At 32.8% G+C, this 24553-nt stretch overlaps 3 protein-coding genes across 4 annotated transcripts in view; 1 reads left to right on the top strand and 2 right to left on the bottom strand.

The window, feature by feature from the left end:
- LOC145306282 (uncharacterized) overlaps window positions 1-24553 on the top strand; it is a 37419-nt gene that overhangs the window by 9550 nt on the left and 3316 nt on the right. Inside the window, exons 9-16 of one of the 2 annotated variants that reach the window (XM_080148354.1) lie at window positions 20861-20961; window positions 21468-21509; window positions 21789-21831; window positions 22041-22089; window positions 22587-22690; window positions 23073-23166; window positions 23276-23437; window positions 23810-23868. In XM_080148354.1, coding sequence (XP_080004480.1) covers window positions 20861-20961; window positions 21468-21509; window positions 21789-21831; window positions 22041-22089; window positions 22587-22690; window positions 23073-23166; window positions 23276-23437; window positions 23810-23868 — 654 coding nt within the window. The remainder of the gene's footprint in view (window positions 1-20860; window positions 20962-21467; window positions 21510-21788; window positions 21832-22040; window positions 22090-22586; window positions 22691-23072; window positions 23167-23275; window positions 23438-23809; window positions 23869-24553) is intronic. The other variant, XM_080148355.1, reaches the window with a different exon arrangement.
- Window positions 209-7580, bottom strand: LOC145306691 (uncharacterized). Its single transcript, XM_080148994.1, has 14 exons — window positions 7519-7580; window positions 7043-7437; window positions 6736-6821; window positions 6363-6568; window positions 5609-5819; window positions 5270-5432; window positions 5000-5053; window positions 4806-4864; window positions 4598-4723; window positions 4067-4385; window positions 3801-3940; window positions 3454-3682; window positions 2677-3228; window positions 209-2580 (listed from the first exon to the last, which is right to left on the bottom strand). Exons 2-14 carry the CDS (start codon window positions 7380-7382, stop codon window positions 1958-1960), a joined length of 3108 nt encoding a protein of 1035 aa, XP_080005120.1. The 5' UTR covers window positions 7383-7437; window positions 7519-7580; the 3' UTR covers window positions 209-1957.
- LOC145306692 (uncharacterized) lies at window positions 7789-10325 on the bottom strand. Its single transcript, XM_080148995.1, has 3 exons — window positions 8831-10325; window positions 8484-8567; window positions 7789-7966 (listed from the first exon to the last, which is right to left on the bottom strand). Exons 1-3 carry the CDS (start codon window positions 9055-9057, stop codon window positions 7849-7851), a joined length of 429 nt encoding a protein of 142 aa, XP_080005121.1. The 5' UTR covers window positions 9058-10325; the 3' UTR covers window positions 7789-7848.

A 24553-nucleotide genomic window follows, 5' to 3' on the forward strand; every position in this document is an offset into this window, starting at 1 on the left:
TTCCGAAATAAAATTTACTAGATATATTAGACTTTTAGGTTCTTTCTATGAAATTAATGTGATGACATAATTTCCTTACTCCAAAAAGTCTACCTGTTAAGAATACGACATTTTAGACGTCTTACTTTTTTCATTGCTTTTTTTACAGGGTAAAATAAAAATTCTTCCTAATATTAAAAAAGGATAATTTTGCATTACGTAAAAAAAGTATATAACGATAATGAAATATATTAAAGTTAACTTATAATAGTTTGTAATTGTATTTGTAACAATATATTTATAGATTCCCTGTTATTTGATATCATCCGTTTCCGGTGTATGCTGTTATATCAGGGATAAATATATACACAAAAATTCCTCCAACAAATTTTTATTATTTACCGTGGTCAAAACATATTAAAAAATCTTATTTTAAAAAATGTAAATATAACGAAATAAATTATATTGAAGTTTCTAATTACCCATGTACATTTCTACCTCGTGCACCTCGTGCACACACACACAGTTCTTCAGTCCTTATTTGAATTTCAGAGTGTATTGACACGTCATACTACGCGTTAGTTAGATACAAAGAAAAGTGAAAAATAATAAAAAATTTAATATTCAATGTGAAAACTTCAAATGGAATTATATTAATACAATAAAATAAAGTGATAAATATTATTTGCATAGTTATAAAAAAAAAGAAGAAAGAAACAAAGTCTTAGTCAAGTGTCAACACAAGAAGATCTAATTCTGTACTGTCGTCCGAAAAAAATTATTGTAGTCTATTGTTTTGAGTGAATGTCATAAGAGTACATACACGTCAAAATAATAGGCTATGTTTTCTATTTCGGAAGGCAGTACACATAATCATTTACTGTATATTAAGGTAAGGATTTTGTAATAATTTGTAAATATAAAGTGATAAGTCTGTTCGTTATAACTTAATTATTCTTATTTTGCCTTTTGGTAATTTCAATTTTAAACGCACAGATTTTATACTGTGAATAATTCGGCAAGCTCCATACTTTGTTTTTAATTATGTTTATTTTTTATTTTTTTATATCGTTCCAAAATTACAAAGTATCGGGTGTGTTTTATCGATAAGTCTTACCTAAAAATATTGAATCCCTGTGTTCGAAAAGAATTTCCGTGCATTTTTTTACGTCGTTCAGAACGGCTCGGCTCCACATTAGGTTAAAGTGAGTTTTTACAGTAATAATATGATTTAACGGTCTATTTCCTTAAATTAAACTTAAAAACCATATGTTACCAAATATACACACATCCGCAGCCGTATTTCTAGATTCGGCTCCGCGTTTTTTTTGCGTTGAAACTCGGTTTTAAATGTACGCTCATATTAAACCTGATTATCAAGCTGTTTTTAAACAAATTTACTTACAATTTTGCTTAGACTCTTATATATTCGCATTCTGATAATTCAGTTCTGACATTAATGTCCGTATTTTTTTTACATTTTAACAACAAATTTTTATGTGACCTAATTATCCGATTGGTCTGATTTTTGGTTTACTGATGTTTGAATGTACAATAATATAAGCGAAGCGGCAAGTACGCATTTTTATTTTTTTCCATCACCCTTTAATTGAAATTCAAATTTATTTTTGGATATTTAGTATTTACTTTCATTTGATGTCCAACTTATTTACTCTAGAACCTCGAGCAAGAGACCATCCACGCATAAAGACACAAGACAAGTATGATTTGAGTAATGTTTTTGGCTTCGCTACTTATTGATTATTCATCCTTGTTAAATTAAATAACAATACTGCAAAAAAAAAAATATATCAATAAACAGTTTTTTGGGTTTTATTACAACATTTATTTTATAATGGTAATGATACAGATATTTAAAAAACACAAAATTATTTCATTAAATTATTTGTTTTACTTTACTTCTACTTTATTTCTTTCCAACATAATTAATATGATAAACATATTTACAAAAATTATTTCACTTTTCCAGTTCCTTGGTTGCTGTCTTCTTGGTAACTTTTACCTGCCTATCCCAAAATGCTTGGGACTTCTTGGGGACTAGCTTGTTCATCTTCAAGAACATGATGGCGTGGATGGTTTCTTTCTCTAGGTTATACCGCCTCGATGAGTAAACTAATTTGAGGTGTGAGAAAATTCTCTCACACCTCGCATTAGAAACAGGTAAGTTGTTGAAGTTGGTCATCAAACTGACAAGTCCAGGTGGATAACATATCTTCTCTGCAACATGTTCATACCTGGCAGTAAGCATCCTGTGGGTTGCGGTCATTGCTCCTTGTTTGTACAGTTTCTGGCGTTCTTCAACATCGAAATCCTTGGACTTAGATTTTTTGACTTTCGCAATTTCCTCCTTTATCTTAGCGACTTCACGTTGGTAACCGTATGTCAAGGCATGCAACTTGGATTCTTCTATGTTACTCCAATCCTTCAGCCCAGCTTTCAGGTGTTTCTTCATGACGTCCAGGGGATCCTTCTGTTTGTCACGTTGTTCTTTCTTTTTCTTCTTGGCTGCTGCTTGAGCCTGAATTTCTTTGAACTCTTGTTGTTTGTTCCAAAACATCTTTTGGATGGGTGTCATCATGCCTGTAATACATAAATATAATTAATAAAAATGATAATTGAATTATTTAACTAATGTTATTATTATTATCTATTTTAATTAATATTGTATATCTTTACCTGTGGGAGGTGCAGTTTCTGGAGATTCGTACTCGTCAGCTTCGGAATCCTCATTGTCGGCATCCGCATTAGCTCTACGCAGGTCGGCCTCTTCATCTGCCTTTTCTTCAGGACTTAGGTTGGCTCTCAGTGAGATTCGGTGTAGCCGTTCACCCAACAACCTACAATTTTTGGGTGCTTGTTGTAAAATTGTTTTTGCTTCATCCTGTGTCACCGTAAAGCTTTGTGTGCCACTCGCAATCATTTCCAAATGACTGCGTGACAGGGGGTGTAGGTAGAGACAGACTTGCCATCCTGCATTAGTACGGACAATCTTGTTAACTCTCAGGTGAAGGAACTTGAATACACGTCTAGCGAATAAGTTGCCAGGCATACTTGTCCGTAGGGTAAAGAACACCGTATCCAGCATGGTGAACATCTGGACGATTGTGGCCTCATGGGCTTGTGCAGGAATTGTCAGCATGGTATCCACACACTCCAACACTTCCAGGACTTCTCTGAGGGCAAGAACCTGGTCAGGTGTTGGCCACAGATTGTCAAACTTCTTGTTGACTAAAATAAAAATTAAAAATTAAAAATTAATTCTATTGATATATACAGTTCTAATTTTTAATTAAGGGAACGAGAGAAGAAATAATTTATTTAGTTTAAATTTTAATAAACTTCTATTTGTTACCTTTCTCTTTTGTTTAATTAAGGGACAGAGAGAAATTTAAATTGGTAATTTTGTTAGTTTTAAATTGTTGTTTAAATTATAATTAACTTTTTTGGGTTTACCTTTCTGATCCTGCACGGATTTTTTCACCTTCTGAAGTAGTGGTTTGTTGTCAAACAACTCTAAGAACCGCTTTATCATGTTCATTCTGGAGCTCCATCTCGTCTCCACGTATCTGGTAAGCATACGTTGTCCACTCTCTACCAAAATGCGACGCAGCTTCTTGTTATTCATAATTTTACTGACCAGCTTTGCCAGGTTAATTATGGTTCTGTTGTACCCCTTCCCTTTCTAAAAAAATATAATATTTGTTAATTTTCACGTTTTTGTATAATTTATTATTTAACTTTTTAAGTTACTGTATAAGTTATTTAGTTGGTTCTATTAATCATTTAATTAATTTACTTACAACTTTGGCAGCCTGCTTCAACGCCAACTCCACTTGGTGGTTGAGGCAAACACCTCCCACTATAAGTCCACATTTCTGCTCATCACATTTCATTGTTCTTTGGATGTTCTCTTCTATTAGTTTCCCGAAATTTGTGATTGCTGAAAAGAAATAATTTAATAAATTAATATAATTTAGTTAAATGCATTTCGTGAAACTACCCCTGTAAATCATTAAATGTAATTCATTGAATTTTTTGGGAATGAATTTAATTTAACTTTACTTACCCTCTCTTTGTTGTGGATCTTTGATGGCGATGGACCTGTAGAAAATCGCACTTGATATGCCGCCATCGCCGCCATCGCCTTGTCTTGTTCCTGCCAGGGTTTCTTCATCTCCATCCTGACCCTCACCTTCGGCTTCTACAACACCATCCTCAACCTCATCTAAATCTTCTATAAACAAATCCAACGGGATTTCATCTTCACTATCAGCCTCAGGTGTGTCTTCCTTATCACTATCATCATCACTGACTCCCTCATGGTTCATGAAACTTGTATACTCTGTGGGGGTTTTCCCGTGCTCTTCATTGAGTATCTTGACGGACTAAAGAATGAAAAATAAATTAATGATTTACTTTCTAATGGTATTGTTTTATAATATTAATTCTCGTATTCATTCAAATATTCATCTAAAAAAACTGGTTTTATCTTACAATTGTACATTTTACATCCGCGGAAAGCCATTTAAAATACGATGCGAGAAAAAACTATTAAATAGTTATGATTTTATAATTATAATTTATAATTTTTCATTACCTTTACACAGTTGGCAGCCGAGTCGGATGTGGAGCTGAGAAGTTGATAATGCTCAAGCCCAAACCTTTTCAACAGTTCTTCGAAATATTCGTAGATGCTGCGGCCGGAAGCATCGGGTTTAGGCATCTAAACATAAGTAATTAATCAAATTATCATTTAGGTATTTGTGGTCATTCTAAATTTCTAAGAATTAATTTTAAACTTATACCTGTTCACAGGCGAGCAACAATTCTTTGGGACCGTCTGCATCGGTATAGTTTGCAGTTACTGAAAAATTAGTAATTCTTTTATATTATTCATTCATAATAGTTTACTTTACTTTATTTAATTCAGGTTATGTAGCTGCTGCAGTTGTAATTGCATTAATAAATAATAATAGTTTATTTATTTTATTTAGGTTACCTGCAATGAAGTCGGTGTGGTGAACATTGCCGAAGTCGAAGGAAAGGTGCACACCTGCGGAAACAAAGATAATATTGATTATTTAAAATAATTAAATATTAACATTTTTTCCGCAGGTGTGCACCTTTCCTTCGATTTCGGCAATGTACACACCCGCGGAAGTGAAGATAATTTAAATTAATTATTTGTTATTTCTTTCAGATTTTGAAATTATTTAGTAATGTTTTAGTTTATAAATTATAATACTTAATAGTTAATAGTTATTAATACCTTTATTTTCTAAAATCTTCTTGAAGGATTCCATGTAATACTTGTGCTGCCCCTGCAGCCAGTTATGAAGCTGTTTGCTGGTGGGTGCATCCTGCTTCTTGCCTTTCTCAAGTAAACCGACCTGCTTGGCGACGATATGGTCAAAGGCATTGGCATCCGTATCCTTAAAGCGAATTTTTTAAAGTTAGTATGTTTTTCAACCTATTTTTAAAAAATACACTATTCTAACTGACATGAAGATATATTTCGATTTTAGCAATCATTTTCAATTAAAAAAAATATAGGTATGAGACATTAGATAACAGCAAATATGATCAAAAATATTAAACATACATTTACCTTAAAGCGAAGGAAACTTTCATTATTAACCAGTTTTCCTGTTATGTGGCGCAGCGCTTCTAGGGCAGTGACGTATATTTTGACTTCATGGATAACTTCAGCATCTGCCTGGGCCTGTTGAAACTTCCTCTGAAAGCTGGCCAGGTTCACTCCCTTCCTATACTCTCGGTAAACATCTCTGTGGTCAATGATCCAGTGACGGCTAAACCTCCTAAACAGGTAAGCAATTAATATTATTTTTTTTAGCAAAGCTACTCTATAATTCACCTTGTCTGTCAGTATATATTTTTAATCAATGTTTATGAATACTTAATACCAGTGTTCTGGAGCCGGGAGCAGCAACATTTTTTGTGGAGCCGGATCCGGAGCCGTATTTTTTGTTAAAAACGGCTCCGGCTCCGGACTAGGTAAAAATGATTTTTTAAAGTAATATTATAATTTGGCAACGGTCTATTTCCATATAATAAACTGAAAAACTATTGTTACTTAACAAATAGACACACATCCTTCTACTTTTATATAGCTTTAATCAAATAAAAGCAAAATATTTTATATTATTTATCTTATTTTATCAAATTCAATAATGGAAAAAAATTGATATATTAATTTTAAGGTAGGAGCCGGAGCTGGAGCCGGAGCCGGGAGCCGTATTTCCAAATACGGCTCCCCGGAGCCGGAGCCGCATCAAAATTATACGGCTCCGGCACGTTGCGTTAATACATCATGTTATTTTATGTCAACTTAATATTATTACCTAAGAAGGTTAGTTTCTTGCAGTATAAATCTCTCTAATGGTTTTCCCTCTTTGGGGTATTCTTTCACGTGGTATGTGCCATCCCAGGTATGGAAGTTACAGTATTTGCACCCCCGCCCCCACGGGGTCTTATTCTGACCCTTTCCAGGGTAGTTGGGGATCATGTAAGCATGATCTTCAAGCACTTTAACCAAGTAGACATAAACCTGAAGTAATTTTAATTTTATTAAACATTTTATTTAATAATCTCACACCTGTAACTCTTTTTTTAGTTGTGTTCCTTTCTTGACTTTTAGTTTTGCTTTCAAAAAGTGTCACTTTTGCCCCCCCCCCCTCTACATTTTATTATTATTTTTAGTATTTATGTTTGTACCTTATCACCATTACTATATGTTATCCTCTTCCCATCAAGGCGGTCATAGAGCGAGTGTGTGTCCCCTTGTACTGTACCCACGCAGTCTAGGTAATCAATAGAACAGTTAATTTAATATATTATAGGTAAAGTAAAACAAACTAGTATTCTAGAAATTTATGTATTTACGGTTGAGATTGTATGGTTATTAATTATAAATATAATATAATGTATTTTATTTAAGTACAGACAAATAGACATCCTGTCAATTAAATTTTTAATGTTACTACCTATGTTATTGATATTAATTATACTAATTTAAGCTTACCTCTGATGAACATATGTTCCGTACTGTCACTGTTCATCTTGGGTTTATTCTTGGATCCTTTTTGTCGGCCACCTCTCCCTTTTGGCTTTTCTCCAGCTGGGGATGACTGTGCTGAAGAAGGTGTGTCTCCAGCTGGTGTTGTAGGTGTGGCTGCGGCTTTAGGTTTGGCTGCGGCTTTAGGTGTGGCTGTTGTACTTGTACGGCCACCTCTCCCTTTTGGCTTTTCTCCAGCTGGGGATGACTGTGCTGAAGAAGGTGTGTCTCCAGCTGCGGCTTTAGGTGTGGCTGTTGTACTTGTAGGTGATGGAGACGGCGGCGGCGTTACGTTGAGTGGGCGCATTGGTGATGTATCTGGTGTTGTTTGTGAAGCTGGTTGTGGGCTTGCTGGTTTTGACCTTAAAATAATTAATTAATATTATTTTTCCCTTGCCCTCTGGACAAAATATAAAAATTATTTGGCTACTTGTTTTTTTTACCTCGATTGGGGAGAAGGTTTGGGGGGTGAAGTTGGATTTTCAGGTTCTGGGCTGTCAGGTTTTGACCTTAAAAAAATAGCCTATTATTTTAATTATTAATTAATATTATTTTTCCCTTGCCCTCTGGACAAAATATAAAAATTATTTGGCTACTTGTTTTTTTTACCTCGATTGGGGAGAAGGTTTGGGGGGTGAAGTTGGATTTTCAGGTTCTGGGCTGTCAGGTTTTGACCTTAAAAAAATAGCCTATTATTTTAATTATTAATTAATATTATTTTTCCCTTGCCCTCTGGACAAAATAAAAAAAAATTATTTGGCTACTTGTTTTTTTTACCTCGATTGTGGAGAAGACTCTGTTCTTCTTTTCTTGACCCTTGGAGGTGAACACAACTTTGGTATTATTCGCTTCCGTTGTGGATCAGCTATTTTTGAAGTGACTGGAGTGCAACTGAAATTAAATAAATAAATAAATTTTCAATTTCTCTGGTTCTTTTTAGAACCCACCAAATTTACCAAATTTGGGATTATATTCTAAAAAAAAATGGCCTCTCTTGGTGTGTAGAGCACCGAGAGTTGCTGAACATGGAAGGAATGCGCCCCGGAGGATGGATGGAGGACCCAACCTAACCTGACCAAAAGTAAGTAAGGATATTTTTTTAACATTTACCTACCCTAAGATAAAAAGTTACTGTAAAAATACAATACTTTTCATAATCCCATTTATTATAATTTTATTAGGGGTATGCATTTGAGCTTAATAGTAAATAAAAAGTAAAAATACGACGAAACCCACTAATTTTATAAGGGGTAGTTTCACGAAATGCATTTGAGCTTAATAAATAAAAAGTTACTGTAAAAATCCCATTTCTATACTTTTTTTAGCATGGGTAGATGCACTTCGTGAAACTACCCCTTTTAGTTTTTTTATAACATTATTAAATATAAAATGAAAATATTATTATTACCTAATGTTATCACTGGGGGTTATTTTTTTTGTGGGGGTCCCCAACCCCTCCTTCTCCTCCAACATTACCGACCCTGGAGTGCAACTGAAAATTAAATAAATAAATAACATTTACCTACCCTAAGATAAAAAGTTACTACTTTTCATAATCCCATTTATTATAATTTTATTAGGGGTATGCATTTGAGCTTAATAGTAAATAAAAAGTAAAAATACGACGAAACCCACTAATTTTATAAGGGGTAGTTTCACGAAATGCATTTGAGCTTAATAAATAAACTTCGTGAAACTACCCCTTTTAGTTTTTTTATAACATTATTAAATATAAAATGAAAATATTATTATTACCTAATGTTATCACTGGGGGTTATTTTTTTGGGGGGGGACCCCAAACCCTCCTTTTCCTCCAACATATCAAGGTCAACCTCATCCAAAACATCGGGTATGCTTGCATCGGGGATCGTCTTACGTTCACGCAAACTACGAGTACGCGTAACTGAAGAGTCAGGCATAGCTTGGACAACCTCACTGTCATCATCGTCACCTATAACTTTATTAGAGTCAGGCTCAGCCATTCTCTAACGATGTTGTAACTGAACTAAAACTAAAAAAAAAGATTAATATTAATTATGACTTTATGACTTTAAGCCTAAGGTGGTGAGAATGGCCAGGTTACCGCTTACATTGGATGATTGGGGGAAGAAAAGGGTTAACAACTTAACAGTAACTCCACCCATAATTTTATTTTTTGGAATAGTAAGGGATAAAATAAACACGAAGTACGAGGGAAATCATGGGATGTGTTGGAAAATATTTATATGACATGTAAGACTAAGAATTCTCCTAATTTCCCCTTGAGGAGGGGGGAGGATTTGATGCTTAATCTGCAGAAGGGGTAATTTAACACTTAATTTACCCTCCGTAAAAGATTAAAGATTAAAAGATTAAAGATTATTTGAAACCTGCCCCACCCCCCTTTTTCAACACTTCTTATTTGAATATAATTATATGTAATCTTTTTTTCTCCACCCATCATAACGTAATGGTTAGGAGGAGGGGGGGGGGGGAACCAACAAGATTTAATTTGGATTTAATACGATGAAATTTTAGTAAATAAATTAGCCGTTAGAGGCTGGATATTTCAAATTGTTTTTCAATTTATACTTAAGTTTCATCATTCATTGGTAAGAAAAGTTAAAAATTATATTTCAAGTTTTAGAAACCTATTTTTAAGAAAAGTTACATTTGAGATGAATAGAATTAAAAAAGTATTCGGTAATGTAGACAAACAAAATTGCTTCATAGTTACATATTGGAAGTTACATAACATTCAAGGATTACCATTGACATTGTCAGCTTTGAGGTCACTTTATGAAGGCTTTTTGGCCAATTATAGAATAGATTGATGATAATGATATGATGAATATCTGTATCATTTCATATCTTTTAAAAACAAAGTTTTATACCAACGTTTTCTTTTTGGTTTGCTCAACAATTTTGGGGAATTTTGGGACTTGGTTGCTTCATTAAGTTGAGTGTAAAAACGTTTCAACTATGAATTGTTATTTACAAAAGGGGTAATTTTGTGCATCATCATTGGGAGTGTACATCAATTTATCGGCCATTATAATATAAGGTTATAATTTATAAAGGTGTCATATATATAAACCTTTCTTAAAAGTTAAAAAAAAAACTCTCTCCCGTCACCCAGCATTAGTGGAAAATTTTTATAAAGGAAAATTTAAATAAATAAAGGGGGGTTATAATAAAGGTGTCGTCATATATATATTATGGAAAATTTTTATAAAGGAAAATTTAAATAAATAAAGGGATTATTCTTTGTATTTTTTTTGGGGGGGGGGGGGGGTTATATTCAAAATCAAGTTCAACCCTTTCTTTTCATATATTCTATGTATAATAAAGGTGTCGTCATATATATATTATGGAAAATTTTTATAAAGGAAAATTTAAATAAATAAAGGGATTATTCTTTGTATTTTTTTTTGGGGGGGGGGGGGGTTATATTCAAAATCAAGTTCAACCCTTTCTTTTCATATAGCAACCCTCCTTAAAAGGGGAGGGGGGGGAGACTAGAGTAAAATAAACAGCCCATTGCCCTTCCCTTTATTTTGGGGGGGGGACTATAAAGGTGTTAACTGTTACTTACATGTAAAACCCTTTTCCCCCACCCATATATGTTTGGATATTGACCTCTAGGCTCTAAATGCGGATGCCATGCCACTTATTTTAAAGGGTATGTAAAGATAAAATTTTTTCATGCTATTAGACTATTAGTATTAACAAATTAAAAATCTTAACATTTTCTAAATAATAAATATCGAAGATTGATTTTACGGCATTAGGTTGGTTTATTCGAAGATTGATTTTACGGCATTAGGTTGGTTTATAAAGATAATTTACATTTTACAAATTTGTAATTTAAAGTTAAATAGTAGGTTGGCGACGAACGAGAGATGGGCCAGCCAACTTCAAGTTACTTGGATACTAAGGGGAGAAGAAACGGCGGCGCAACCGCCGAAAACTGCCGAGAAAAGGCAAAATAAATTTCAGCGGCTTATCGGAAGGTAATGAGGAAATTACATTTTTGCATACAACCCCTTTATTTTAATGGCTTTCTCTACCTTTTGACCGCCTTTCTCTTTGTTTTAATGCGTAATTAGTTTTTATATACGCATAAAATAAACTTATAAAGTTAATTATTTTTTAATATTTGATTTTGCAGTGTTTTTATACGTATATTGTGAACGTTTTGATGAAATTGAATTGAAATTGAAATTAATTATATCTGCATTTGCATTATGAAAAATAAAATACTAATTATTAAATTATTATTTCAGTATAAATATCCGATTCCGAACGAATAATGAAATCTAGAGTACCCAGCAGCACGAAACGAAGGAGCCAGCGAATACTTGAACGACGTCAACAACTTGACCCAGGTATAATATATATTGAATTCTATTTATTTTTAGTTATTTATTTATTATGATGTAGTTACGTACGATTTAGAAAGCGAAGCAACTCTATAATCATTACCAGAATGTCCGTAAATCCATAACCATAACCATAAACAATTATAAACATGACATTATACAAGTGTTAATGTCCGTTTGTCCTACCTTTTCAGAGCTTCGCTTTTATGGATGTTGTCATCCTTGTTTTTATAGTTATAACTTATTCCACCAAGTGTAATATAATGAATAAATAATCCTTATACTAAAGGATCTCGCTAACCGATGAACCGATCGGGTTCTCCTTTTTACCTTTTAAAAAGCGAAGCTTTTCTATAATTATGGTCGGTCCGTCCGATTTAGAAAGCGTAGCAACTCTATAATCATTACCAGAATGTCCGTACGTCCATTTTAAACATGTTGATTTTTCGTCCGAGATAGTTAGCTTTTATTCGTTAATTTAGGCATGTTAGAATTGTCCTATCGATTTCAAACTTTGCATGATGTAGTTACGTACGATTTAGAAAGCGAAGCAACTCTATAAGCATTACCAGAATGTCCGTACGTCCCTTTTAAACATGTTGATTTTTCTACTTTTATAACAACAAAATTTTATGTGATCTAATTATCCGTTTGATCTGGTTTTTGGTATATTGATTCCTTGGACAACAAAGAATAATATTATAAGCGAAGCAACTCTATAATTAAGTCCTAGAAATGTAAGTATGACCATAAACATTATCCTGTATGAAGCAGTTTTCCAACAAATTTACTTAAAATTTTGCTTCGACTCTATACATTTATAATTTATTAAGGTGTCGCTGTTCCTCTTCCTGTTCCTGTTGAGGCCCCCCTCCGAGATGATCCGGTTGTGGCTGCTATTGCACCCCAGCCTGATGACCAGCGTCGAGTTCGACGACAACGACGCCGTAATGCTGCAAGACAATTAGGTAGGTATTATATATAATACGTTTGTCCAGTAACCTTACTCTAAAATAATAAATTCACCTTTTGGAATTAATTTAATTAATTAATTGCGTTGAGATATTTTATGGTTTGGAAAAAATAACCATTTATTTTAAATTAATAGTAAATATCATACAGAATTGCTTACATGATTATTATAAAACAAGGATGAAAACATCCATAAAAGAGAAGCTCCAAAAAATGCGTCAAAAAATCTAAGCTGGATCTTTAATTAAAATGTATTTTTTTTGGCTTTTATGGAACTAATTGTAATCTACAGAAGGGAAAATCACTGGGGATGTACATCGATCTATCGACCACCCTCCTGAGAGATTTTAATTTTAATTTTGATTTAATTTATTAAGGTCAACAGGTTATCCAACAGATGGGGAACAACAATAATGTCAATGTTCCCCATCAACCACCACAACCGGACCATCCTCAAGAGCCGGACCACCCTCAACAGCAGGACGACCCTCCAGAGCCCCTTCCCGACAACAATCCACCTCCCCCACCCCCGCCACAGCAAGAACGTCAACCTCAACGTGTGCAACCTATTTTCAATTTGACAATAGGTGCGCACGCCACAGTAAATATCAACAATAATCAATTTCAATTCTATTGATTATTGTTGATATTTACTGTTAATTTATTGTTATTTTGTGTTGTTATCCCCCCCCCCCCCCCCCCCGACTAAATGACTGGATTAGGTTAGGCTAGGTTAGGTTATATGGCTAGGGGGCCGAGCGCCCGCGGTTATTTTTATTGGTGGGGGGGGGGGGGGGATAAAAATTGTAAAAATCTATTTTGTATTTTGTATATACTATTTTTGATATATTTACTTTATTTACTAGAATTCCAATTATCCCCCCCCCCCCCCCCCCCCCCGACTAAATGACTGGATTAGGTTAGGCTAGGTTAGGTTATATGGCTAGGGGGCCGAGCGCCCGCGGTTATTTTTATTGGTGGGGGGGATATTTTCAAATTTTGTATATACTATTTTTGATATATTTATACTTTATTTACTAAATTTGCAGATTTTTTAAAGGGGTAGTTTCACGAAATGCATTTAAACTTAATTTAGTGAACCGCATATTTTATCCTGGTTAAATGGTTAAACTACATTTATATGGCATATATTTGAAAAAATTTCAATTTTCTACCACATAGTTTTTAAAATGTCAAGACTTGAAAATCGTCTTTTTAAATTGCATATATCACAAAAAAGACAATTTTAAGGTCTTGATATTTTAAAAACTACGTGGTAGAAAATTGAATTCATTTCAAATATATGCCATATAAATGTAGTTTACCCATTTAACCAGGATAAAATATGCGGTTCACTAAATTAAGTTCAAATGCATTTCGTGAAACTACCCCTTTTCTTTAGTTTTAATATTTTCATTTAATTTTTTTTTCAATTTCATTGTTTCATTTTTTAGTAGCAAATCTACTTTATATTTCTAAATGTAAATATGTCTGTCTGTCTGTCTGTTTTTTTTTCGTTTTTCAATTTCATTGTTTCATTTTCATTTTGTATTTCATAAATTCATTCATTTCATTTCATATTCATATTCGTGATAAAAATAAATGTGATAAGAAACTCGAAATAATACACTTTTTTATTCATTCTTATGGTCGGTCCGTCCGATTTAGAAAGCGTAGCAACTCTATAATCATTACCAGAATGTCCATACGTCCATTTTAAACATGTTGATTTTTCGTCCGAGATAGTTAGCTTTTATTCGTTAACGATGCAAGAAATAGCTATTGATAATTTTAAATACGTGGAACGCTTACCTAACCTACCTAAGTTTTATCAAATAACTATATCAAACGTCTCTCTTCCTTCCTTGGATACAAACGGCTGCGCCCCTAGCATTTAGAGGCTCTATATTCGAACCTACCTACCTACCTACCTAAGTATATCAAATAACTATATCAAACGTTTCTCGAGTCTCTTCCTTGGATACAAACGGCTGCGCCCCTAGCATTTAGAGGCTCTATATTCGAAGGGATATGAAAGGGCAGAAAAATAGCCTAAAACCATCTAAGGACCTATATGAAGCTGTACTGTAAAGGAGAACCATATAGGTTCAGTGGTTAGCGAGATCCTTAGCTACAGACAAACAGAGCTTACTTCTTTATAAGTTTACTAGCGGCTACGCCCCTAGAGGCCTCTAGTGGCACTTTAAATGTTTTTGTTTGTTAAAGTTAATACTATAGCTATTGATAATTTTAAATTTATGTCTTCAATTCAAAGTTAAAATAAGTACACAAATAAAACCATCTAAGGACCTATACGAAGCTGTACTGTAAAGGAGAACCATATAGGTTCAGTGGTTAGCGAGATCCTTAGCTACAGACAAACAGAGCTTACTTCTTTATAAGTTTACTAGCGGCTACGCCCCTAGAGGCCTCTAGTGGCACTTTAAATGTTTTTGTTTGTTAAAGTTAATACTATAGCTATTGATAATTTTAAATTTATGTCTTCAATTCAAAGTTAAAATAAGTACACAAATAAAACCATCTAAGGACCTATACGAAGCTGTACTGTAAAGGAGAACCATATAGGTTCAGTGGTTAGCGAGATCCTTAGCTACAGACAAACAGAGCTTACTTCTTCAATTATAATTCAAATTATAGAGCAGCATCGCAATTACAAATTAAATTAAATAAAAATAAGAAAATTATTTTTCATAGTTTTATTATTATAGCATATATATGTCAAGTTATGTTATTTATGTGGAATCTAACTAAATATTCACAGGAATGCGATCTCATTCTCAACTCAATCGATAATGATCACTGACTCATCAGAGTCATCACCTTCACCTTCGCTCGCGCCACCTTCGTGTTCCAGAACTTCCAGGATGGCGTCAATATCTCCATCATCGGAAGATGGATTTACATCGCCGGAGATATCGGGATATTCGTCTTCATCTGATAGATCTACTGTGCCATCTAATCCTATCGCACGGTCATAGACAGCTAACGCCTGGATAACGTCGTCACGGTAACCGTTGCATTTTGCTTCCATTTGCTGCAGAACAAGTTGGTTTTGTTCGCGTGTACGCTGAGAAGATGGAAGGGCTTGGTGAAGGAATTGGTATATACCAATTCCTTCACTAAATAGTCTGATCGCCTGCATATTCCGAACACTCTGAAACCCCGACCTGTAAAGCAGGTTAGATATATCTTTAAAAGATCTGTGAAGGACCTGATAATGGGCGTACCATCCAGGCATCAGGTCGGGGTATAAACTTGGTTCTGGATCTGTACAGGTAAGTGTACGGGGGAAGTAAGGAACCAAGTCATCCATCGCTACCGGCTTGCGCCTGCGCCCAACTGTGACTCTCTGTCCTTGTTCCGCCATAATAACGATAGCAAAAATAAAACAAATGTTCAAATGTTGTCACTTCAAAGGTCTGTAAGCAAATGAAATTTCAAGGAATCATTAATTACCCCCTACAAATTTTTCTTTGTTGTTGGTTTCCAAGAAATTATTAAGATTTATAATATTCTAGATATTCTAGATGTGTGAAATATTTTTAACAAGGATGACAATATCCATTAAAGCAAAACATTAACATAAATGCATTAGTATAATCAAAATTATAAGTAAGTATTCTGTCTATAAGTATAAATTATATAAATACTAACATACTGACGTCTATAACCAACACTAATTATAGAAAAGCTTCGCTAATTCCTAGTATTTTGAATTTTCCATATGTTTTGTTTTGTTTTGTTTCTTGGGGGGGGGGGGGAACATTAACATAAATGCATAAGTATAATTATAAAGTAAGTATTCTGTCTATAAATTATATAAAATAGTAATACTAACTGACGTTTATAACCAACACAAATTATAGAAAAGCTTCGCTAATTCCTATTTTCCATATGTTTTGAATTGTTAACTTATTTCTTGGGGAGGGGGGGGGGGGGAGGGGTCAATATTTGTATCGTAAGTTGTAATGTAACGGTCAACCTTCAAATAGGGGAGGGGTGAGACTACACTAGTATAATAAATTATAATCTTACCCACTCCCCAAGTTAAAAATTAATCGTGACCCCCCCCCCCCCTCTCATATATATAAACATAGTGAAAATGAAATTATAAGAATCCTTGTTACTCTATAATTAAGGTATGTCCATACGTCCCTCCGTCCGAGTCTTTTTACGGAAATACACTATATTGTTATATATAGAAAAAGATTGTTATAAATGTGTTTTTTATCACGTATTTTACAATTTTTTTGTCCATTTTCACCGCTCATTATGAATATGGGCGGAGTGGTAATGCGCGCCCCCCCCCCCATGTAACCCCCTAAAATTGGGGTTGGTGTTGTATGTAATAAATATTAGGAGGTAATAGGATATCTGTTTAGCTCCCCCCCCCCCCCAAAAAAAAGGGGGAAAAACATAAATATTAGGAGGGGATAGGACAGTTGACAATAATAAATAATAATCAAAAATCAAAATGCTGAACTGATAAGAAATAATTAATAAACAATTTTAAGTTTAGGCAAATTTAGGATTATGTAATTGTAAATTCAATTGTTTAAGTTTTAACGTTTTTCTATTAGCTTAATGCTTCAAAAGACAACCATACATTGTTCCAAATGGTCTATTTATTATTCATAATTTTAGAGCTTCGCTACTTATGTATGTTTTATAATTATTAGGTAGACATGTAAGAATTATGCTAATTTCCCCTTTGAGGAGGGGGGGAGGATTTGATGCTTAATCTTTCATGTCACACGGTCCACGGATAAAAAACAAATATATAATATCGTAACCAACCTGGTAATGGTATGGTAATAATTGGGGTGGGGGGGGGGGAGAAACAAGATTAAATTTGGATTTAATACGATGAAATTATAGTAAATAAATTAGCCGTTAGAGGGTAAATATTTCAAATTGTTCTTAAATTTATACTTTCATCATTCATTGGTGAGAAAAGTTAAAAATTATATTTCAAGTTTTAGAAACCTATTTTTAAGAAAAGTTACATTTAAGACGAATTGATTTCACAAAGTATTCGGTAATGTAGAAAACAAACAAAATTGCTTCAAAGTTACATATTGAAAGTTGGAATATAGATAACTTCTCTATATGCTTTATAACACTTTATGAAGGCTTTTTGGCCAATTATATTATAGATTGATGATAATATCTGTGATAATATCATTTCATATGTTTTAAGTTTTAAAAACATTCTTTCGCAAGGAAGGGAAATTTAAATTTTTTTAAAAAGGGTCAACTAAATAACATGACACGGATATGAAGCAAAATTGTAAGTGAATTAGTTGGAAGACTCTAATTGCAATAAAACCTACTCTTTTTGAATAAAACAAATATACAAAGTTTTTACTTTTTAATTCGTTCGTTCTTTAAGACAGATAGCTATTTCTTTCATAGTTAAACGGCTCCTCGGGGCTAAAAAAACTGGTTTTAATAATCAAATCAAACGATTGTACATTTCTGTTCTGTCTATATATCATAGTTATCATTGAAAACCAAAGAATAAAATAATAGGATGTCTGTTAATCTCCACGGATAAAAAACTTTCCTAGGAGTTTTATGAAGGCTTTTTGATCAATTATACAAACTACAAAGATATGATGATAGTAACCAAATTTAGATAATCACTTTAATAATTTTAGTTCTTTCTTTTTGTCTGTCTATCTTTTATTAAATACAAATCGTAAAATTCGGAATAACTATATACGGTTTTTTTGGACTTCAGTTGAAAGAAATCGTTTTTACTTTCCGGTCATACGCTTATAATACGATGTGATAATTTGATAAATATCTATTTTTTGAATTAAATTTATCGCCTGGACAGACATACTTACAAAGCTATGTTCATATATATTTAAGATTTGAGATTAGTTTGTTTCCCTTCAGTATTTTATTTTTTTGGGAGCGAAGCTATTTCATAATTAAGTTTTTTAAAATTTTTATAGACATTTTTCCGTGCATTTTAAATTTGTTTCAATTTTCCCATAATTACTAAAATAAAAGAATAATGTCAGTTTGATAATAAAAGTACTCGTTTTTATGGTAAATAAAATTAACATATCTTCGCGCCTTAATCGCTGTACAATATTTATTTTTTGGGGGGGGGGCGGGGAGGAAAAATTTATGTCACCTGATTAAGGAAGGGAAACTGGAAGGGTCAACTTAACTGAACTCACATGAGAAATATGAGATCTTCAAGTTCATACAGAACAATAATTTTCTATAATTAGGGTCAGTTTGTCCGTCGACTATTTGTCGACTATTCTGAACTATTTAAGTGTTTGTGTTATTATCCGTTTGTTATACAGTTTCAGAAATCGTTTTAATCTTACAGAACAATAGCTTTTTTATAATTAGGGCTGGTCAATCTCCGTAAGAAAGCGGATAGCTTTTTTCATTTCTGGTAATGTAGGCATTTGCTTCCTGTATCCGTTTGTCATAAAGTTTCAGTACTAGTTTTTATGGATGTTTTAATCCTTGTTAATATTCCCCAATATACAAGGTATATTGATAAAAGCGTTTTTTTTTGGGGGGGGGGGGGGGAACATTTATGACCGCATAAAGCTAAGGGTCAACTCATGATACAGGAAATATGAGACCTTAGAGAACAAGGACAAATCGTTACAATTTACAAAACTAACTCCAATCCAAATAAAATAAAAATATTTATTTTCATTTTATTTAAGTCAACATAGTTTATTTATTTATTTAGATTATTTATTTCATTAAAGTAAAAAAAGTTATGATTATTGTTTTGTTAGTATGTTAGGTTAAATAATAAATTAGTACATATTACTTGAGTTAGAATGATTAATACATTATTTAATGGTTATTGGTGGTTTATTTTTTAACTTTTCTTTCACTTTATGATATTAGCAAGTTTGATATATGGTTGAGTTGAAATGTAGAAGACAGTAAGCAGGGTGGAGGGTTGGATAATGTAGGGTGTTGGATCTTTGGAAGGTGGATTATTATAGAGTAGATACGCTGAAAGCCTGAAACAAAAAATCTTAAGTCTTAACAGCTATGTGAGGGAGAGGGGGGGGGGGGTGGTAATTTATCTATCCTTTACAACCCTCTCACAATCACATACTCACACGACAATACAAATACACATAATAAATACTAGGATATGACAATGAAAGAAAAATCGAGATTTTTGGAATAAAGAAAGGGGAGAATAAATTATTTAAAAGTCTTATCTATTATACAAATTTTATATCTAAGTTTTCATATTTATTGAATTGTTTACAAGTAAAACTGATATGGTTCTGATATCGCAAAAACCAATCAACCAATATTATTTTTTTATAATTCATTCTAAAAAAATAAAAAAAACTCATCAATATTTAATTTTTAAAGTTTTCATATTTATTGAATTGTTTAAAAGTAAAACTGATATGGTTCTGAGTTCTGATATCGCAAAAACCAATCAACTAATATTATTTTTTTTATAATTCATTCTATAAAAATAAAAAACTCATCAATATTTAATTTTTTAAAAAAATTGTATAAAAAGTAAAAAAAACACTGAGAAAATATTAGGTGTAGAGGTTTCGTGTTTTTTCTAGACAGCCATATTGGCTATTTTTCCAAATTTTGACGAAACGAAAAAATTTATTGGAAAATATCAGTAAATATTAACTTTCAGGATCGTATAAATTTAGAAAAGATTTTAATATTTAGGTTTCCTGTCCAAATTCAACCCTTTCCCTAATTGTTATAAACGTCTTTGGACAGTTAGAAACTAGGGGGAATATTAAAGAAATATTGACCCGACAGTTTCAAATTTCCATCGTCTAAGATCTATTGAATAGATTTCTAGTAGACATATGTCTGGGTTCAACAATATAATCAGTGGCATTCTTTAAAAAAGAATTACATTTTTTTCACTAGAAACATTAGCCTAACATTAATAGTTGTTTCATTGGAGGATTTTTTTCTAAATGTTTTTGAGTTTAAAGGTTTTTTCTCATGATGTTTTTTTAAAGAAACATTGAAAAAAACATTGAAAAGAGTTCAATAAAATTAAAAAAAATTTCTTTTTTTAAAAAAATCGAAAACTCAAAACTTTGAAGAATAAAAATGTGGACCAAATCTTCAAAAACTATCAAAAAACATTTTCTTATCATCAAGCTTATGTCATTTAAGTCTTTAAAGGAGCTGGCAGCCAGCAAAGGAACTGGAAAGGAGGGAGCTGTGCCTGCAGATACTCTCATTATCTTTGTAATTGTAGGTACCAAAGTCTTTAAAGGAGCTGGCAGCCAGCAAAGGAACTGGAAAGGAGGGAGCTGTGCCTGCAGATACTCTCATTATCTTTGTAATTGTAGGTACCAAAGTCTGGCAGCCAGCAGAGGAACTGGAGAGGAGGGAGCTGTGCCTGCAGATACTCTCATTATCTTTGTAATTGTAGGTACCAAAGTCTTTCCAGAAGCTGGCAGCCAGCAGAGGAACTGGAGAGGAGGGTGCTGTGCCTTCAGATACTCTCATTATCTTTGCTATTGGTGGTTATGCTTACAGGAAACTATTCAAACTTATTACAATTTTTTTTTCAATTTGTGAAGTTGAACTTAGAATACTTAATTTTTCTAGTTTATTTGGGTAAAATATTCTATGATTAATTAGATCATCGAAAGAAAACGAAGTAGCAGGTTTCATTGTATTTTCACAGTAGATTTTGATTGGTTATTTTAGGTTAGGTTAGGTAAATGTTAATGATTGACCCGCAGTCCTATAGCCTCTAGAAATAGGAGAAAAGCTATTGTGAAAATACGATGAAACCCGCTACTTCGTTTTCTTTCCATGATTAGATTGATTTAAATAATTTATGCACTGATTTCAAATCTTGTTGAAAATCTAACAAAACCTAACTCTTAAAAATAATTATTGAAATGTTAATTCTAACCACTCATATTGCATACGGAAAACTCAAATTTCCCATTTTCCCCCCACATGTTTTCTGTTATTGCATGATTCCTTAAATGATATCTTGGTGAATTATAGTTTTGATTTGAATGTATTTACAGTTATGATCCTAATCCATGGCAGTGGTTGACTTCCAGGTAAAAGATAATTAAATAGATTTTGAGATTAGATTCAATAATAGAAAGATATGGAAAAATAGGTTGTTGAAAGGTCTTAAAGGGACTGTGCACGAAATATTTACATGTACAGTTCCTAAAATCTTATTGGTTTTACAAAATCAAATATGTGATCCACAATTAACATTCTAAACTAAAACTATACCTGGTACTGTTTTGGCAGGTGTCCAATTTACTTCCACTATTTATATTAAAGTGAGAAGTGAGAAGAAAATCCGTAAACTATTATGATTAATTTAGGGAAAGTGCTGATATTATGGCTGAACAAGTTGCTACTTGGAAGGTACATTTCTTTCCAATTACTTTAAATTTAGCAAATCAATCTCTAAAGCTTTGAATAATGTTCTGATTTTACAACCTAAACAAGTTTAACAACCAAAAACATTTAGGTTGATCAATTTTTGTGTGTGATCATACAGTTATTCACCCCGTCCCCCTCTAGTGTTTTACTCTACTGTGTGATCTAGGCTTTATATAAATTTTTTTTGTAAGGATGCTTATGGTATTGATGGAATTGATTTGGATATTGAATCTGGTGCAGGTATTGTAAATTCATATTTTTCTCACACAAAGAATTTTAATCTATTAAAAATGATTACATAGTATTTCTAACAGTGTTTTATCTTCCTTTCTAATTAAAATATAGTACACGTACAGCATATTGCTCTGTTTACATCTCATTGATTTTTTTTGGTAAATTCTGCACTAATTATGAGCATAATTGTCCTTGATGAAGAAAGATGTCAAAAAAATGTTGGTTTCTTCATAATTAGATATAAAACAAACAATTTAAACTTATCATATTTATACTTTGCTCATCATATCCTGGTTAACATATATCTATATCATTTACTGGTTGAGTATTGAGCATGCACTTGTAAGAGTAGCCAAATATTTTAGACAAATGTTTCTTTTTTTTGCTGGAACCTGAAGAGTTAGTAATTAAAGTCATGTATTAAAGACAGACTGAAAGGAGACAGACAGGAAAGGTTGTTTTGAGAATCGATTTGACCATATAACATAATATAACATTTGAAGGTGATCAAGCAGAGGCAGGACCTAATCTAGTGTACTTCATCAACAAGTTGAAATCTATGCAGCCAAATCTTATCATCAGTCAACCTACTTATGGATATCCTCAGGTTTAATCAGTTTTATTTTCTTCAGAATGTTTAAGATAGTCCTTTGTACAATGTACATTGTACATACCCTTTTTATAAAAGTAACAGGATGTCTATCTGTCTGTGTGTACCTAAGGATCTTGTTAATTGCTGATCCTTTATGGTTTTCCTTCTTAATAAAGCTTGTCATTGGAGCTTTGCAGGTTATTATTTATTTTGGGTGAAAAACAAACAAACAAAAACTAAAATTGAATGTGGTAGGGTTGACTTCCATTTCTCCTTCCCACAAAAGCACCAAGAGATCTCTAGTGGGATAGCCCCTAATGTATATATAAAAAACTAAAATAAGAGAGTTAATTTGATATATAAAACTCTTTTAAAATAACAAATAACTGTATTTTAGGTTCAAGCAGAAATAGATGTAATCAACAGTGGATGGAGACCCGAGGCTGACAGAAGGAATGAAGCTGACTCTATTGGTCTTATGGTCTATGAAGGTATAATCATTAGTTCAAATGAATTTATAATACATCTGCAGTAATCAGGATTCCCAAGCTCTGAACTATGTAAAGGAGACTATCTCTCAATATATTTATTATATTACAGGTACCCAAGCTCTGGACTATGTAAAGGAGACTATCTCTCAATATTTTTATTATATTACAGGTACCCAAGCTCTGGACTACGTAAAGAATTATGCTGAAGCCACCTCTCAGTGGGAAGGTTTCCCCATCCAAGTTGATGTTCCCAGATCTGATATTCTCCTAGGTAAATCTTTCAAAGCTATTGTTTATGGTAACTTCTGTGGGATTGAAAAAAAAACTTTTCAGTCATTTCTAAGCCTTTTTACCACCCTTACAAGGAGGTGTCAGAAAACATACACTCTTATAACTAAGGTTCCTGAATAAATTCATTTCCAGTATGGCTTTGAAACCAGTTCTAAGCCATACTTAAAAATCATGCATAGCTTTGTATTACAAACTATTTTCTACAAATACTACTAAAATAAAGATCATAATTTTGATACCAGTTATGTTAATCTTAAAAATTTTCATTTTTTGTTTCCGGATGGCTGTCTATAATACGATGCAATAAATAACTATCACTATTGAATTAAATTCTAATTAATAAAATTATCAGGATGCAAAGGATCATCATCACCATCAACCATCTCCCAGTTAGCTGATGCTTCTATTCAGGTTAGTAATTTGTTTATCGCTAGCGGCTACGCCTCTAGAGGAGTTGATTTCGATAACCCAAATCTTTTTAGATTCGAAAAGAAAGAGCAAACTAAATTTTTGGAGGGGGAGGGGGTAGTTTTTTTCTAGGGGCGATTCCTCTACGGCGGAAGTTGGTACGATCCCTCAAAATAGTTATATATAGTTATACCTTCCCAGGAACTAAGATAAGCTACCCTATAATGGAGAACCATAGCAGTTCAGTGGTTAGCGCGATCCTTTGGTACAAACAAACTTACAGACATCCTGTTACTTTGATATAAGAATAAGTCACTTCAGTTTTCAGGCTCATGAAAAGAATAATAGGTTCATAAATTGCAGCAACAAATCTTATATTGATTTAATACAGTAATAACTAGTTTGAGACAGTAATTCTTAGGAATAAGGTATAGCCAACAAGCAAAATAAATCTAAAATAATATTTGGGGAGCAGATTAAAAGGTCTTCAATTCTATTAAGTTTTGCCCCCGAACAACAGCTGAAAATCATGTATAGGTATAGATACCAATCTTATAGAAAAACTAGCAACTCCTAACTTCACATTTTCTTTTGTTTATTTTGATTTGGCTGAATGAGTCTTACTTACAACATAAAACCCAATAAATTTTAGTTTTCTATGTAAAAAAAGCATTCAATTTGATAACTT

This window comes from Acartia tonsa, chromosome 14 (assembly GCF_053477335.1).
Source record: "Acartia tonsa isolate MP-2025a chromosome 14, ASM5347733v1, whole genome shotgun sequence".
Taxonomy (NCBI): Eukaryota; Metazoa; Arthropoda; class Copepoda; order Calanoida; family Acartiidae; genus Acartia; species Acartia tonsa.

What these genes read in the sequence shown, in the direction of transcription:
- LOC145306691 (XM_080148994.1), bottom strand. Translation starts at nt 7,382, where the DNA reads ATGCGCCCACTCAACGTAACGCCGCCGCCGTCTCCATCACCTACAAGT. An exon ending in GAAGATTTTAGAAAATAAAG is followed by an intron (nt 5,054 to 5,269) that starts GTATTAATAACT and finishes TTGTTTCCGCAG; the next exon opens with GTGTGCACCTTTCCTTCGAC. An exon ending in CCACACCGACTTCATTGCAG is followed by an intron (nt 4,865 to 4,999) that starts GTAACCTAAATA and finishes CTAATTTTTCAG; the next exon opens with TAACTGCAAACTATACCGAT.
- LOC145306692 (XM_080148995.1), bottom strand. Translation starts at nt 9,057, where the DNA reads ATGGCTGAGCCTGACTCTAATAAAGTTATAGGTGACGATGATGACAGT. An exon ending in ACCCCCAGTGATAACATTAG is followed by an intron (nt 8,568 to 8,830) that starts GTAATAATAATA and finishes TTTAATTTTCAG; the next exon opens with TTGCACTCCAGGGTCGGTAA. An exon ending in ACCCCCAGTGATAACATTAG is followed by an intron (nt 7,967 to 8,483) that starts GTAATAATAATA and finishes ATTTAATTTCAG; the next exon opens with TTGCACTCCAGTCACTTCAA.